This window comes from Vicugna pacos, chromosome 8, assembly GCF_048564905.1.
Source record: "Vicugna pacos chromosome 8, VicPac4, whole genome shotgun sequence".
NCBI classification, from domain to species: Eukaryota; Metazoa; Chordata; class Mammalia; order Artiodactyla; family Camelidae; genus Vicugna; species Vicugna pacos.
In genome coordinates, this window is record NC_132994.1 from 49,796,631 (window position 1) to 49,810,747 (window position 14,117).

At 40.7% G+C, this 14,117-nt stretch overlaps 1 protein-coding gene across 2 annotated transcripts in view; it reads right to left on the minus strand.

Annotated features, from left to right (window-relative positions):
- SAMD3 (sterile alpha motif domain containing 3) overlaps nucleotides 1-14,117 on the minus strand; it is a 41,438-nt gene that overhangs the window by 14,226 nt on the left and 13,095 nt on the right. For both annotated transcript variants that reach the window (XM_072966311.1, XM_072966310.1), the window contains exons 4-6: nucleotides 13,333-13,518; nucleotides 13,000-13,084; nucleotides 6,582-6,749 (exon numbers count right to left, since the gene is read on the minus strand). In XM_072966311.1, the coding sequence (XP_072822412.1) occupies nucleotides 6,582-6,749; nucleotides 13,000-13,084; nucleotides 13,333-13,518 (439 nt within the window). The remainder of the gene's footprint in view (nucleotides 1-6,581; nucleotides 6,750-12,999; nucleotides 13,085-13,332; nucleotides 13,519-14,117) is intronic.

Genomic DNA, 14,117 nt, shown 5'->3' on the forward strand with positions numbered 1-14,117 from the left:
TGACTTAAAAGAAACCTGTACTTGTCAAAAGTTGTTTCAATGACTCTTTTTGAAGATGAAGCAGTTCTGCAAAATAGCTTAACTGTCTATGAATGACAAAAGATTCAAAAAGGTGAGGTAAAAGATCTGATTACAATGTTTTTGACAAAGAAGCTTAATCAGGTTGCTATGACATACAACATTCCAAGAAAACAATCAGAATCATTACTGAAAGCATTATACCAAGACAGGTCCAAATTTCAGAGACTACATAATTTTTAGAAGGTCCACATCAACCTTATTTATCCATATTGTATAATCCTAGGAGGCTTGTCACTCATTTGACAGTGCTGCCCATGCAATTCAACGTACCAACCAATCCTAGTGAAAACATTTTTTTCCTGAGATGTCTCAAGGGCCCACTGAAGCACCCCAGAGTCAGCTGAAGTCAAAAGAACTTCAATTAGAATTTGATAGAAAGTTTGTCAAAAATATCAAACAGTTTCACACAATCTGTTATCAGAAGCATTCTAAGTAAACTTGTTCTCTTAACAGAGATGAACCAGATCTAGTCCTGCATCAGCCTGTTTTTAATAATGAAATCCATTCACCTAACTGAACTTAGTCTGGCCTCAGCCCAGCCACGCACACAATCTTGTTTCAGGGCTCCCTTTCTACAAACTTTCTACAACTTTCTGTATCCATATTAATTTGTCCCTTATTTTTTCCCACCCAGAAACAAGCAACTCTAGAACCAAATCACTTTCTTTCCCCCTTACAAAGTGCAATTGCATTCCTCATACCTTCTTCTCACTCAAAACATATATCCTACTTTCCTGCTGTACACCCTTGTTTTCCTTTACCATTTCAGTATCTTTAATTACACATCTAAGCTGGAATCCTCAATTTCTAAAAATGTCAGTCTCTGGTGAATATTTTAACATCTCACTTTGTTTGTGAACGACCTAGCCATTCAACTATTCTATAAATTTCCATCATTTAACCCAATCTAGCACAGCTCCAAAACTGAAGGTCACCGAATATCTGGTGAGATCATTTCCAAGCAGACATTCCTAAAACACAACCGTTTCCAAAGAGTTCACTCAAAAGCTCTTCTCATTTGCATTTAATTCACCCACAAGAACTTCATCATACCAAGTTAATTGCTTTCTTTCTGCTAACACACTCTGCAACAAAAACGTGAACCTACTGATCTTCAGGAAACCCAGGTGCAGTAAAAGACATGTCTGTATCGATTACACCAATATCAGATATCAATTCAATATTTCCTAGGTCACATGAATCCAAAATGTGTTCTGTTTAGCTCCTTTTATACTTAGAAGTATTTAATTTATAAGCACTTACTTTTAAGTCAGTTAAATAGAGCTCATTTAAAGTTAATTTTTATATAAAGACAGACAGAACCAGAGATCTAACAATTTTTCTGCTTGAGTTTAAAAAACCATTTTTTCCTTGAGAGACCACATAGATTATCTACATCTCAGAGGCACAGGAAGAAAAAGTGCAAATTCCTCCTCTGATTTTATAAAACCCAACCATCTGGGTTTTTTTTTTTCCCAGTTTCCAAATATCCACTTCATTTAAAAGAAAGAACAGTACTAGACAATAACACATATAACAGTAAGAGTAATGGATAATTTTATATACATACGTACATGTCTATAAAATTATTTGCTCACATTCAATGCCTCATTTTCAGTAAAACCAGAAGATAGAACGGGAATTGAACTCAGGTACTGAGATACACACTGCCCCCCAAAACAAAAGCCTAAGCAGTTGCAAAAGGCCCACTCTGATATAACAGCAGAGCCATTAGGGGCCACTCTTCGCCAGATCTCAGGGTGTACCGGGCCCACACAGCATTACAATAAAAATTTTCTTTCACTTATGGGAGCAGAGCTGAAGATCTCCCAGTTTTCAAAAATATACCCTTAGGGGGACTATAAGGTGGAACAGAGCTCGAATCATCCATACTTAATTATTTATAGCCAATGTCATCAAACATCAACCAAACAACAATTCAGGGTCACAGTTGCCTAGTCCCAAAAGAGGAGTACCCCAACCAATGCCCCTTAAGAGATGAAGCTGAATGGATGACCAAAGCTAGAAAGGGAACATTCCAACCAATGCTCCAAAGCCAATGCCATAGGGAAGGATACCCTGCTGTCGTCACATGTGAGCCCTCTGACTCACCAAAGACATCTCAGCCAGCCAATGCAAGTACTACAACACACACTATACAAACAGCAAACATGGTCCCCTCAGATAAGGTGTAGCCATTCCACTTTGACTTCCAGATGGCGGCTTCCAGAGTGGCATGGCTCCCGAAAGAGATTCGACCCAGAGCGGCTCCCAGAGAGCCCAGAATGGCTCACTTCTCAGAAGGGAACGAGCCCAGGTGGAGCAGGTAGAATTTTCCCATCCTGCACAAGCGAGAGTGGCTCACCCTAAAATAATACACACAAAAACACAGCAAACAGGCTACAGGCACACAGACAATCAGAGGAGGTGCAGTCTAAATATTCCACTTTCACTTCCAGACGGAGGCCTCCAAACAGAATGCCAGCTCTCAAAAGAGAACAGACCCAGAGTGGCTTACAATGAGCCCAGCACGGCTCATTTCCCAGTGGAAGAGCCCAGATGGAGAGGAGAGAATTCTCAGCCTGTGCAAGCTGCAGCGACTCACCGCTAAGTGGCATGGCACGTTGACTGCAGCTCCGGACGTGTCTCAGCTCCCAACAGCCTCATGCTGGGGCAGCTGGCGCCTGCCGGGGACAGTCCCTCCCAGTTCCCCAGAGTGAAGTGAGCTCCGGCAGCTGCTGGGACCCAGGGAAGGGGCTGCGTTCCCCACCCCCCGCCCCGCCCCGCCTGGGGTCTCCCTGCTATGGGCACAGACCCCTGGGCTGGCTTCACCAAAACTGTTACCAAACACAAATTTGTGTACCTGATGAGACCAAAAAACGCCAGAAACTAGGAGTTTGGAGCAGAGAAAAGTTTACTGCAAGGCCAAGCAGGGAAAACGAGAAACTCACGCCCAAAGAACCTAGAACACTCGGAAGGGTTGCAGCTGAGCCTTTTAAAAGGCCGGTTGTGGGAGGGGCGTCTCAGGGTATGTGATCAGCTGTGCACAATTCTGACTGGTTGAAGGTGATCAATCTTAGGCACCAGAAGGCCTGGGGGCTGCTACATGCTCATGGTCATCAAGTGGTTAATTTGTTCCATTTGGTGGCGGTTTTCCTTGCCTGAAAAACTCAGGAAATAAGCATGAGATACCATTACCTGGGGACTTCAGAGAGGAGCTACAGCAGGGGATATGGGGGAGGGGTTTGTCCTAGGAAAGCCCCACAGGGTCCTACTCAGTTACACAGTGAAAATAACATGCCATGAGGTGAGGAGGTTGATTCGCTCAGCTCTAACACCTGAGATTTTCACAGAGTAATGCATTACAAAGTTAATTCCACTACACAGCCACGTGGCTCCATACAATTCCTGTAAGCTTTAAAAACCAATGCCTTCATCATTTAAACCTGATAATGCTGTCAGCAACTTAAGAAATTACTCAGTTAATCTACTGTTTTGAGAATCTAATTGTATCTCAGCTTATAAATAAAGAAGTATACTAAAGGGCATTTAAGCAAAGGAAAGATTTATCAACTTACAGGGCTACATTGCTTGGATGTAAAACAAACGTCAGAGGTATAGGTAGGGATACCACCGATGATGCATTTGGCTGCATCAGTGTACAAGCAGCAGTGACGTGGTATCATTACGCTGAAAAAGGATTTTTAAACATTGCATTTAAACCCAGTATTTTATAGGATTGTTCTGGAAACATAGTCTGGGATTCGGACAAGTATAACCATCTGCATGCCACAGTTACAAGTCTTTTTAGAAGTGGATATGAGGAACCTAGGCATTTTTAAGACTCATGGGTGGATGCTTTGATGCTGCTGAAATTTGGGGTTTGGTAGCAGAGTTTAATCAGTGCTACACTGAACTCTATGGTTGAGGGAGGTGGAGGGCTAGGGATAAAAGATCTGTGGCTAGACTCAGACTCATACAAATTCTGTAGCTGCCTGGTTATCTGCAGAAGCCCATGTAACAGGACAAAGAAATGCACCTTCCTTCATTAAGTCATCTACCATTAATGCTTTGAGAAATTCCTTCCAACCACCAAAGGGAAAAGCAACAGAAACGAAACAAATCAAATGAAAAATCTCTTCCCCTCCCTTACTCCTTCTCCAAATCTTACCCCAGTTTAGCAAACCCACTTCCCTGCCTTTGAGGGAATGGCTTGCCTCCTGGCTTCTTGCCTGCATCCACATTTTCCATCTCCACAGCACAGGAAATAACTTTTTTCTATATTACAGAAATATCGTGCCCAGTCAAGTAATTTCAAAAGATGTGAAAGTTGCCAAAGTGTAGCTTAATCCAAATATTTTTAATTTTCAGAAATTGTAAAGATGTTAAAAAGGAGCCATCAGAAGTTCAAAATGAAGGCTGGGAAATAATTTAGGCTACTCGCCTGAAGTATAAATGTCCATGAGATAAGTGATACAGTCAATGGATTTGTCTCTCCACTCTTCTTAGTGTTTTTCCATTTGCTCAGTCACCACAGAGAGGACAAAATATAGAAACACATTGTTTCTGTAACATTCTAGTCTAAATTTTTCTCCATTCTTTCATGTTTTTGCCTTAACAGAACACTAGGTCATAAACAGGGATGCTACAGCAATTTGTAGCTCCATTTGTAAGAGGGAGAAAAGTGAATCCTTACCAATTAGATTTGCTTGGCAGGAAAAATGTTGGCTCTTGAGATGCAAACAATGACCATTTTATGATCTCTTTTTGCCCCAACTGGCAGGAAGATCAAAACTACATTCTGTTGCAACTTAGCTCATCTTGGGCCCTGGTACATTCCTGCTCTGTTTTTTGGTAGCAAAGACCACCATGTGGGTCTTAGTAGGATTCACCTTAGACATGTCTTGTAGGAACTACAAAGGATGTAGTTACAGGAAGAACTGAGGTGGTTTCAAGAGAGAACAGAAAGATGGTTGTACAAACTGGGTCAATGACAATGTGTCAACCCAAAAGAGGAACTGTCATTTAGTTGTGTCACTTGGGGTGGCCTCTGACCCCATGGGCTTACTCTTGCTGGGGATAATTGCTACTTTTCTGATTTTACCATTCGTCTATTCCAATGAATGTTGGTGGGACATGCCTCATAGAGGAAGAAGGAAGACTGAATTTGTAAAATTTTGATTCACTTACAAAGGAACTCCATTTGTAGTATATTGAAAATCACATATTTTGAGTATATGTATGCATAATGTAATTATGTTCCTTTACAAAGTGCCTTTTATTTTGAGAATATAAAAGATATTTTTAAATGAATGTAATTCTGTCTTATGATTTTAGTTTATAATTGGACTATTGCAGTCAAAGTTTTAATAAAGTTACATCACTGAATATAGGTACCTTTCATCTGTCTTGTCTTTTCATCAAGAGTAGACATAAAATTGTATTATCTTAACTGGCCTGTCATTTGAAAATTCCATTGAAAATTATAGTAAGATGTTTAAAAATACACTTTCATTTAAATTTTTTTAATGTATAATGTTGGGATGAATGGTTTACAAAATATGTTAAAAAATACTCCAGTCCCCTGGAGTTTATAAGCAGTAAAAATAAAACTAAGATGAACTGGCATAGGTCACTCTATTACAATCAAATGATTACACCAGCTGAAGTAGAAGATAGAATATTGACAACAAGTATATTCTCTAACGTTAAATGTGTTTGTAGTGAAAATTAGATTTATGTATTCATGTTGCATTGAGGTAGAAACAGAATTTGGGGGGACATGAGATGTAGCTACTATACTTGTTGGTTTGGACATCCTTCCTAGGGACTTCAACTTACTTGATTAGCAGGCGACATTTTTGTTTCTGAGCATATTTGGCGGCTGTGAGGTAGTTAAGCAATATTTATAGAATTTCAGATAATTAGGACCCACATGAACATTATATATAGCAAACCCACTGCAGAGGGAGGAATCTGGGGTCCCGCCTGGGGCCCTCGGCCTGAGGATCCTGACAGCTGCCTCTAGGCTGGTGTTGGACACCTTCTGGGCAAAGCAGGAACAGTGTGGAGTCTTGTGTCCATGCATGTGATTAGTCTCTCCTGGAAAACTTTCGGCCAGCAGCTACTTGATCCTACAATATGAGTATTGATAACTTTGGAGCAATAAGAACACAGGATGCATTTTAGGATGAGAGGAGAAGAAATCATTCAAAGATCTGGAACGTAAGGGTTTCACCAGGTTTTTTTGAAGGTTGTGAAAGAATAAACTTGAGATGTTCAAAAACACTCTCTGATCAGTTTTTAGAAGTCCTCTTTTGGAAATACTATCATTCATGTGCAAAAACATTTTTTTTTTTGTTTTCTGATCCATACCTCAAATTTTCAAATGGATAAAAAATGCAAATTTTGTTTTAATTCTTTTAAATGCTAGTACTTATTATCCCTTAATCAATCAACCAATCACTAAGTTGTCAGAACAATGAAAGATGCAATCTTACTTTTATCTGGACAATTTTCATTTCATCAAATCTTACATCAGCAAGAGATTTTCTTGTCTGGCCTCTTCGGTGGCCAAATTTACACTTATTTCTCAGCACTTGTTCATCATCTTCTATGGGTCTTCGAACATATTTAAAGCGATCTTTGAGGGCTCGTTTCCATAAAAACTGTGTAAAATGATAAAACAGGGTGGTTAGTCTTCAAGGAGATTGGAATAATCCTATGTAAACAATAAAATCTTTATTTGTCTGTCAAAAGGGCTTTGGGCTTGAAATTATTTTCCCATCACAGTAATAGAAATAATATTTCTATCCTATTTATCCTAACAACAATCTTGTAATGTTGCTATAAAAGGTACATATATTTTATATAGCACACAGTGATAGCACTATATAGCTGTATGTGTGTATGTGTGTGTACAACTATATACAGCATCGTATAGCTAAATATACTGGCTCTTGAGTCTAGATTTCATAGTTCCTAAAATTGGACACTTTCCGCCTTACTCTGCTGTCTCCACAATGCACTCCACTTTCCTAGAAAAGAACTGAATACTCGCTTATGCATGTGTGGACTCACGCATTTTCTTTAAATGCATCATCAGATGAAGCAGCACGTGCAGTGGAGGAGAGGATGGGCTGGAGCCGAGAGTTGTGCGCAGCTAGAACGAGAGCCCAAGATGCCAAATGGTAGAAGATGTGGTAGAAAACAAGGCAGGAGAGAGAAGCCAGCCCCATCCCAAAGGGCATGGTTACCCCATAAAGGCCTTCAAGGTAATCTGGAACCAGATCTTTTCAAATCCCTCTCTGTGAACAGGCTGCACTGGACTCCCATAGGAAAACTTCACCCATGATTCTTTTTCTGAAGCATCACTTCTTAAACTCCAGCCTGAATCACTATTCCTAGAGGACTTGTTAAAACGCAGGTTGCTGGGTCCCACCCTTGGAGCCTTTAATTCAGTAGGTCAGGGGTAGGACTGAGGATCTGCATTTCCTCCAAGTTCTGGGGTGAGCTTCTGATCCAGAAGGTCTTCGAGGAGCCCAGATGTCTGTATTTTAAAAAAGTTTTATAGATAACTCGGTTGCAGATCCGGGTTAGGAAGCCCTCCTAGGCTATGCTGAATGGGAAGCCTAGATGGTCAGATCTGAGCTCTGGAAGAATCTGTCGGGCATGTGGATAGTTTGGAAGACCAGAGAGGTGGACAAGAGCTTGGGGACACACTTGGGGTTCTTTCTCAACTTGCCAACGTTCCTAACATTCCTTCCCTCCGCTGGGCCTTTGGTTTTGGACTGGAAAGCTCTGTCCTTCTTCTCCCCAACCCTGCTGGCATGTAGGTAACTCTTACTCTCCCTTCAGATCTCAGCTTGGCCATCACTCCCTCATGGCCTCACTAACAGCTCAGTTTCCTTGGTTATCAGCTCCTCCCTTTCCTTGTCAACACTTACCACACTGGTAGTTTACCCTCATCTATGGGATAGTTTTCTCGTTTTGTTTCTTTTCTTTTTTGTTCTTTTCGTTTTTCTTCTCTTCAGTTTTCCCCTTGCTTCCTCCTTCGCCTTCCTTCCTCTAGGCTATAAGCACATGGGGACAGCCCAAGCCTGTTTTGCTGACCAAGCCCAGCCCAGTGCTTGATGCACCCTGGAAACTATAAACACGGCATGGCTTATGCCAGTCCTCTGCAAAGTAGAGGGACCCAGGTGCTGAAGGAACAGACTAGAAGCAAGACTCTAGTCTTGGCCTTGCTTGATAAGTAACTCACTGTGTGAGGAGTCACCCAACGTCTCTTAAAGCCTGGGCCTCAAGGCTGCTTCTCAGCCCCTCATCTTCCCTGCGATGCCATGTGCTTCAATAGGCCCAAGAGTAGGGGTGGGGAAGGAAATGGCCCTTTGCAGTTAATGGGGTCCATATTTACCCCCTCATCTTGGCTACTAGACGGTTAAGTCACGGAGTGACTTTGGGCATATCTTACGAGCTCAGGCAAATGGGAAACGCCACTGAAATCACATTAGTCCAGTGTCTGGCACTTAGATTTTGTCATTCCTGGTTCCCTGGCTTAAGTCTCAATACGAATATTCTCTGCCTTTGAAAAAGCACTGGGACCTAAATTGGAAAGACCCAGGATCTAGGATTAGCTCCAGTATATATTAGCTAAGAAATCTTTAACAAGCAACCTCTCAGCCTTAGTTTCTTCAACTGTAAAATGGAACATTAAGATTAGTCTTGCCAATTGCACTGGGTTTTTGGGAGGCTCAAATGGATAGCTACTCATGGGAAATATTTGTACAGTAAAGTGCTGCTCATAAACCCTGGACAGCGCTGGCGAGAAGCGCTGTTGGCTGGGGACTGGGTGACGGCTTTCACCACAATTAAGCGCACGGGTGTGTATGGGTCAGAGACACTTCCTTACCTCACGTAGGCTTGTGGGTCTGGATGCTGCCATCACTGTTTTACAACAGTACAGAAGTAATGGGTGGCTTATATTTTTCTTAGCCCTGAAATATGAACTAGTACAAATGCATTTTTTCCCTCATATTTCCCACAGCTCTGAAGGGCTTCCAAACCTGCTGACCTGGTAGGAGGTATCATTGCAATCAACTAGGACATTTTAAACTTGCCAATATCTTCTTCCCAGCCTCTCCCTTCTCTCCTTACTAAGTGTCTGATGGGAACAGAAAAAGGACAAATCAATGAAATGGTCCACGTGAGCACTCAATCAATGTGTGTTTCCTGAGTGTCTGCTACAGGCCTGGCACTGAGAGTTCCTGACGCAGATGCCGCAATAGCAAATCCTCCTGTCACTGAACAGTCATCCCCTTTCTCCATGCTTCTCCAGCTAGAGGGGTATGCAAACTGCTCCATGGACACTGCTCTCCCCTGGTCACTCTGAAATAAAACACAGCCCTGAAGTCATGGCCTCCTGATCAGATATGCAAATAGTCCAAGGCATCACTAGCAGATCTTTGCCTGACATGTTAAACCCAGGTACAATGATTAGGAAACATTTAGACAAACCCAAAGTGTGGACCAACTTACATGACAACTGGACTAGACTTATTCCAAAAATAAACATTAGGAAAAAATTAAAAAGGCTGGGAGACTGTCCTAGACAAAAAGAAATTAAAGAGACATAATAACTACATGCAATACATAATCCTTGCTTAGATTTTATAGCAAAAAAATCTATTTTTAAAATATTGTTTGAAGAATTGAAGAAATAGGAATATGGTTTGTATATAATATGCAATTATTGTTAATTTTTTAGGTATAAAATGGTCTGTGGTTACATAGGAGATTGCTCTCACCCTTACAGGATAGAAGCTGAGGTGTTTAAGAAAGGCACCTGCAACATGCCTTTTATCAAATGTTCAGTCGAAACAGACAAAGGAATATGAGAGAGGAAAAGTCAGTGTGGCGCAGTGGTCATCCCTAGTGACTCTAGATCAGTGATTCTCAGTCATCAGAGATACTGCCCCCCTCAGGATACATCTGGCAGTTTGGAGACACGGTTGATTGTTACAACAGTTTGGGTGGGTTACAACTTGTGAGTTCCAGGGATGGTGCTAAATATTCCACGATGCAGAGGACAGCCCCCACCACAAAGAATTATCCACCTGAAATGCAAACACTGCCCAGACTGAGAAATCTGGATCTAGGTAAAGCGTGGTCACTGTAACAGTCTTCCAACTTCTGTGTAGATTTGACAATTTTTGAAATAAAAAGTAGAGAATATCAGTATCTTATAGTAACCTATAATGGAAAATAATCTGGAAAAAAAAAAATATATATAAAATGGAATCAGTTTGTTGTACATCTGAAACTAACACAATATTATAAATCAACTATACTTCAATAAAAAATTTGAGAATTAAATTAGTCCTAAAGCCAAATGCTTCCTTGTCTGTGCTCTTTCTCCCCCCCCCCCCCTTTCAGACACACACATTAATGTTCTAAGAACTTTTCTACATCTTCCACTGTTACATTAGAAATACAACCTTGAACATACTTGCAGAGAGAGTTTGGGTAAACATCTACCATGCACCAGAGTTTCCCCTTCCACTCTATGTGTACAAACTTGGGCCAGAATGTGTTAAGCAGTTTTGCAGGTCTCATCAGTTAACCATGTTTAGTCAAGATGACTGGAAACAAAAGTGGGTAAAATGCACACAAGATTAAAGTAAGCATTATTCATTACTTTCTATTTGTCTCACTTTGATAACCATGAAAGTAAAGATCAAAATGTAATTGGATAGATATGTATTTGCTTATATATATATAAAGATTCTCTGGGAGGACTCTTTAATAATACTGGTTACTTCTGAGAAGGAAAATTGGGTGACTGGAGGGTAGAGGAGGGAAGATTTTTCCATTTATATCTTTCTAGCTTTTGAATTTGAATCCCATGAATGTATAACTTATTGAAGTAGAAAATTTAGATTGTTCCTTTAAAATATAACTAGTTCTATACACCATAACATGAATTTGTTGGCAGACATTATATCTCAAGTGTAGAAGGAATTCTTATAACTAATTTCTGTCAGTCATGTTGGGGTGATTATCAGCATTAGGACCCCTGGTTTGTTTGGGGTTTTTTTGTTTTTTTGTTTTTGCTTTTTAAAGACTAAATTGGGTTTATTTTGAAGGGCGCTTTTATATGCAACAGCATATTTTAGAACGGATGTCACACTAAAAGCAAGTACTCCTGAATACTAGTCTGAGCTTCAGTGGTTACTGGTTCCTGATATTATGTCTTTCCTGAGTCTGGGTGGTGAAAGAGAATCTTTAAGGCCCTCTCCACCCTGCTCAGAAAATTCTATAATTCTATCCATATATAATGAACCTTTTCTTGGGAGGAGGGAAAGAAAGAAAGAAAAGGAGAGAAAAAGAAAGAAAGAGGAAGGGAGGGAGGGAGGGAAGAAAGAAGGAAAACAGAGACCTTAAATTGTTTTTATATTCACAGATATTAGCATTTATCTTTTGTTATTCAAATTGGAACTAATTCTTAAATTCTATGTCTTCAAGAAAGCACAGCAAAAAAAATTTCACACAAATATCTGCAATAAGGTACAAAAGACATCTATCTTGTTTAGATACGACTACCAATGTGGATGTACACAGCATATAGAGATATGAGAACTAATAGACAGTACGTCTTTAGGTACACAAAGATGTAATTCTTCCCAGTTGTCCTTTAAATCATATAGTTCCAGTATCACATTACATTCAATTTTTTTTAACCACCATGACTATCTTTAAGAGTACAGGTCAGGAGTGTTAAGTACTGGGCAGTGAAGATTCCAGGCTTTTAAAGCCGAGTGGCATGTGGGTCTGGAGAGCAAAGCACGTACCAAAACCTCTGGAGCGGTGTTTCTCCACCCTGGCCGCACATTAGAATCATCTGGGGGACTTAAAAAAATGGTCCCGTCTTCCAATCAACTAAATTAGAGTCTCTGGGGATCCAGACGTGCAGCCAGAATTGGGAACTGCGATCCCAGAACATCTTCAGGATTGGCTTTTGTCAGAACAGCCGAGAACCGAGAGGTGAGGCTGGAGGGCCAGACCTCAAACCCGGACAACCACTCCACCCTAGCCTAGTGATGATAGTACGGATGCAGGTGTGGCCACATCCTTCTCTTTCTGCTCATCGCATCTCTTTAAAGATCCTTCCTAGAGATTCATCATTACAAGTGAGCTGCCAAACAGCTTTGAGAGATAGGAAGATGATGGCAGAGAGAGGAAGAAGACAAAGGAGGAGGATGGGAGGGATGAACATGTGGAGCACAGAGGAGTTTTAGGGCAGTAAAAATACTATATATGTTACAATAATGATAAATACATTTATCCAAACACATAGAATGTCCAACACCAAGAGTGAACCTTCATGTAACCTATAGACGTTGGGTGATAAGGATGTGTCAATGAAGGGTCAGCAATTGTAAAAAAGGTACCACTCTGGCGGGCAGTGTTCAATGTCAGGCACTTGCATGTGTGGGGGCAGCGGGTATATGGGAAATCTCTGTACCTTCCACTCAATTTTTGCTGTGAACCTAAGGCTGTTTTAAAAAATAGTTCTTTTTTTTTTAAGAAGACAAAGGAAGACAGACAGACACAGAGAAATCATCAAAACAAAACCAAAAAAGGAAACGAACAAATGAAAAATAACAGAGCCAGAGGGAGAGAGAGAGAGAAAGACCAAAGCTAAAAGTGAAACAGATTTATAGCAAGAGACTGAAGGGACGGCCAAAGGAACAGAAACAGAGAGAGACTAGAGTCGGAGAAACTGACAGAGAAAGAGCAACAGATAGACAGACAGAGACAGGGACTGAGGAAAGGGGAATGAGGCACGCAATTACTGTACAATACAGGCTGTTATATTAAGATGGGTGGAGAGTAGCAGAATGGCGCCACGTGCTCACTTACAAAGCCACCGCCGTCCTCGTCCAGGAAGGGGTGGGCCTGCAGCAGGGTGCTGACCACGTCGTTGTACTGCTGGGTGGTGGGGTACCTGTTCAGCACAACGAGGAGGAGATTTTCAGTCCCAGAAGCCCACATCCTTTCTGATAAGTCCAAACTACATTTACTTCTCTTCAATTCTTTCTATCTGACAAGGTAGATATTCAAATATTGGGCAAAATTGGACTAATTACCAATACGTCCTCCAAAATCTGAAGAGAATTGGTTCCCAATGAATTCAACTCTACTCTGAAAACACACCCTCTCCCAAAGCAGTGAGTCTGCCCTGTTATTACTCACAGTGAGCCTTCCAGATATTTAGTCATGTCAGCCTGGAGAAACTCGATGATCCTTATCCTCATGCTGTGATCAGGACACTTCTGTTCTGCTAACATGCATTTGATGTCGTAAGGAAACTCTGGTAAAACATAGGACTTCATCCACTGTAATGCTTTATTTCTTGCTAGGACATGCTTCACATTCCTTCTGTTAAATATAAACACACAAAGAGTGAAATTCTGTTTCAGATATGTGCAACTTATGAAAACTTACGATATAAACCACTTTCCTGAGATCGAATTATGTCAAAGTCATCAATCCATCTTCCATCCAATCATCTACCTGCAAATATTTGAAGTCTCCGTAGGCATCTTTGTTTCCTTCCCCATAAATACTTGTCCTTCTGGGGAAAATGTCATCACAAATATAGACTATAGAATAAAGTCTGAAGTTGGAAAGAATATTGATCCGTATATCTTGAAGACGTAATATGTAATGCATAGCTCAAAACTGAACAAGATATCTAACTAAAAGAGAGTCAGTTGCAATTCAGCAAAGCCAATGACACAAATAAAAAAGTTAGCATCTGATTAAGAAAATTCTTCTAATTAATTTATTCGGCTGCTGTTCGCAGTGAAATACAAGAGCCACTTAATTTAGTTGGTCTTTGACTATTTTAATAAATTTAGTTTCTAAATTAAATATGAGTATCAGATACTCTGATCCATTCGGGTGAAATTACTGCAGAAGGCTACAGAAAATGACAGCTACAGAAAGCAGATCAGTGGTTGCCTGGGGCTGGGGAT